The following is a 3921-nucleotide window of genomic DNA, read 5'->3' as shown; positions in this document are numbered from 1 at the left end:
AAGACGATTGAACGATTCGATTGATGTTTCTACAAATGCTCGTGTCATAGCTATTTTTATTTGTTAACATAAAAAAATCAATATTGTTTTCTTAATTGTCTCTACAGAAATAACACCAATACACTGTATAATTACATTCTTGTTAATCAATTCAGAGATTTTGTAGCATTACGGGAATGACACAACATCACACGTCCCGGTTAAATAAACTATTTTCAAAAAAAAAATCACGCCGTTTTGACTCACCGTTTGCGTCGGAAAATGAAATGTCTACAGATAATAGGCAAAAAAACTAGTGCTTTAACGGATTTCCTTAAAAAAATCTGAAAAAAAACCATAAAAATTTACCACTTTTTTTCTGAAATGACCCTAGCTCCTACTGATTCCTTCATTATGGCCCATTTTAGCTTTCAACAGCAAAGAAAAACTGCGTTCATTAATAAACAATAATTCACAGTCTGTATTTGTTACACTAAATTTCTCATTCCATCGACTTTTTTCAATCCATAACACATCCTTTTCATTACGCTGATTCATCAAACAGAAGCTGCAATATTTCCTCTTTAACTGTCTGAAATAGATTAGTTCCTCGTGAAAATCAGGGGCTTGTGCTATATTTTCCTCCAGTTTCTTATTAAAGAAATCATACAAAGCATAATCATAGTGAACTATTTTCTTGAAAATCTGCTCCTCCGTGGGACTAAAGTGGAAGCGCGATGGCATTGCCCTGCTGTTTAGGTTGCCTGTGACGATGTCCTTCAAATCCCAATTGAGAAGTCTTCTCATGAGGATCAAAGATTCGTCAAACCGCTCGACCACCATCACCAGGTCGATCTCGTTATCCAGTTGGTGAAGATAGTCGATAAATCTGACTTTGTCGTATGAAGACGACAGTAGATTGGCCGGGAATCCAAGGTCACGTGATTGAGTGTTGAATGCAGTAGGTTTTGCCATGGAACTTTTTTGGGCATTTTCTAGAAATGATCGCACGGGGTTGGGTCCCGGAATTGCACTTACTTTTAGGCGATGATAGTAATTTAAACTGGACGCAAACTGCTTAAACGGTTCTCGTACAATTGCTACATATACAGAATCCCTTGGAAGAAGCTGGTCAAATGCCTTCCTTGAATACGTAGCATACACGCACATGATGTCGAATTTGGCTTTACCTGGCGGTGGGGGATAGAACCTGTCTCGTGTCACTTCCCGCTGCCACGGAAGGCCGGTCCTACCCCTAGGCTGGACTACAGCCAGGTCGTGGTTATACCCATACCGATAAAAAATGTTCTGAATACTTGTACTGGCGGCCTTGTGGACCTTTACGAAGGCCACATGGCGAACTGGACTCTTCACTGAAAACACCTTCTTGTGTGGCGGGTCTGATGAAGATACCATTGGGGTCGTCGTTGGAATCTCGTCTGATGTGGCAGTGATGTTAGCGTAAGGGAGGCTTTCGTGCTTGTCCTGGTGGGTCTGTACGGGAAGATGTTGACGATGTCTTTATACACCAGTGGAATAATGTACCAAGATGATCAGGGACAACAGAAGTAGACAAACTACATGTATAACAACGACAGACCTAAAATGGAACAGAAAAAAAACTAAAAGTCAACAGTAGTATGCAAACTTCAACAATGACAGATCTAAAATGGAACAAAATAAAACTGAACTTCAACAGTAGTAGGCAAACTCTTACGATGACAGACCTAAAATTCTAACAATAGCTTAATGGGCTCGAATCGCTCAGCTGCTATATATTTTGTAATAATGCTACATACTTAAAACATAAGAGAGTCAATAAAACTTATATTTACAATTGCCACTGTTTCTGTATCCATAAACTATGTTGGGGCAGAGTGTTTATTTCCCAATAACTTGAGTGAATAACTGACCCGATTCGGTGCGTGTGAATACCTGTAAACATTGGTGGACTTTTTTTGACATTCCACAGAATCACGTGTCAACGTTTACAAATAACACATGTACGAGACAATCGGAGACATACAATAAAACGCATTTAGTTTTTGAATGCATAATTGCTATTTTACATGAATAAGATAACTGAAATTTGAGAACTATTTTGGTGATGTCATGGAAAAAAAGGGCAGGATTAAGCTGGTAGTCAACGGCGCGCTTTTTTGAATGGCTGTTATGTTTGGATCAACATGAAAGCCGTATAATTTTGACGGCGAATAACACGGGTAAATGATTTTATCTGACGTTCTGGTTGACTTTATTGTTTAAAGAAAATATTGCATATATAAGTATTAATATCTTACTTTGCTCAGTTTATGAGATGATAAACCCAATGGAGCACGAGGTAAATTGCGTAAACGCACGTATAATTTACCGAGTGCTCCATTGGGTTTATCATCTCATAAACTAAGCAAAGTAAGAGGTTAATCCTTAAATAAGAACTGTGTATAACCCAGGTAGTATTTGGTATATAGGCCTCTTAGTTAATGGCAAGAAGTCGTTTAAAGATTTTAGTCTATTTGATATTTTGGACCTTGAATGGAGATCAAGGTAATTAATTTGAACAAACTTGGTAGCCCTTCATCCCAGCATGCTATAAGTCAAATTTAAGGACTCAAGATATCTTCCTTTTGGAGAAGAAGTTGTTTAAAGGGAAAAGTTGACGCCGGACGGAAGGACAGACGACGGATGGAGAACAGACGGTCGACGGATACTCCACCACAGTATATGCACAATTGCCCTTCGGAAAGGACAAGTGAGCGAAAAGTTACTATGATTGTTACCATAAAAACATATAATGTTAGACGGCTGTACAATATCATTGTTCGGGAACGAAATAGTATTCCAATATATCGATATTACGTAAGAACAAAATGCTAGTATAACGTGTGTGTTTACATTGTATATATATATATCTCGAACTCCGCAAAATTTTCATTTAATAACCGTTGCCAGTGTATAGAAAATTGTGCATTCAAGTGTTGTCTGCATGACAAAACACAAAGAAAATAAATCATACGAAATAGAAATGACATACAGTAGCAAACTCAATAAAAAATGTTACAATACAGTTGATAACTCGAACCCTACCACTAAAAGATGTTTTTAACTTGAACCCTATCACCTAAAGATCTTTTTAACTCGAACCCTATCACACACAGATATGTTTAACTCGAACGGTTGTATTGGTCCCGACAAAAAGTAATACATATTCAAGCACACTTTGCTTGAATACTCTGATAACTCAAAGTGTCCCATGGTCCCGTCGAGTTATCGAGGTTCGACATTACTGTAAGATTGTTGGGTTATCTAGAGGTTTTAACGTAAAACACGTACCTGTTTATGACAATCTCCATCTTCATTGTTTTAAACATAAACTTGAAGAAATCCGTGGCTATCTCTCCTCTCTTCAGAACTACTCAATGGTTGTTTAGACAGTACAGCTGAGATGAGAACAACAAAGTTGACTATTGATGAAAATAATCATTTTACAGAATATCTTCTCGAATCACGTCGCTTACCGTGATAATATAGGTGAAGTATTTGTTTTCTGTTGTCGACATCGTTAACACAGAAATGAAAGACAAGAGTCTTTTGTATGATTTCTTACAACATACAGGATATTTCTAGTCGATATGACACTGACTTCTGTTGTATTGGGCTACCATTTAGCTTGTATTCGGCGACATTTCAATATCGGCCATGTAGCCTCCAGCCCGATCATGTCCATATGAACGTTTGCTTCAAGTAGCCTCAAGAAACACTTCTGTCCATTGATTTGGTCAGATAAATATCAATGCTTCTATTAGTATATGTGATATGTGGCCGTAATAGAATTCACTAGATATATGCAGTGCTGTACACTAACATCGACATTACAACAAATGCTAAACAAAGCATTGATTTCTATACGATTGCCGTTCCTATTTTGGTATACTATTTCCC

General features: G+C 37.6%; 1 protein-coding gene across 1 annotated transcript; it reads right to left on the bottom strand.

The window, feature by feature from the left end:
• Nucleotides 1-369: 369 nt before the first annotated feature.
• On the bottom strand, nucleotides 370-3539 carry LOC138331184 (galactose-3-O-sulfotransferase 2-like). The gene is made up of 2 exons (XM_069278662.1): nucleotides 3498-3539; nucleotides 370-1473 (listed from the first exon to the last, which is right to left on the bottom strand). Exons 1-2 carry the CDS (start codon nucleotides 3537-3539, stop codon nucleotides 370-372), a joined length of 1146 nt encoding a protein of 381 aa, XP_069134763.1.
• Between the last annotated feature and the right edge of the window lie 382 nt (nucleotides 3540-3921).

This window comes from Argopecten irradians, chromosome 9 (genome assembly GCF_041381155.1).
Source record: "Argopecten irradians isolate NY chromosome 9, Ai_NY, whole genome shotgun sequence".
NCBI lineage: Eukaryota > Metazoa > Mollusca > Bivalvia > Pectinida > Pectinidae > Argopecten > Argopecten irradians.
This window is presented reverse-complemented; position numbering and strand designations above follow the sequence as displayed.

Coding starts and splice junctions, on each gene's coding strand:
- LOC138331184 (XM_069278662.1), bottom strand. CDS start 3,539: ATGTCGACAACAGAAAACAAATACTTCACCTATATTATCACG. Junction 1,474..3,497: donor ACTTCACCTATATTATCACG/GTAAGCGACGTG, acceptor CTTCCCGTACAG/ACCCACCAGGACAAGCACGA.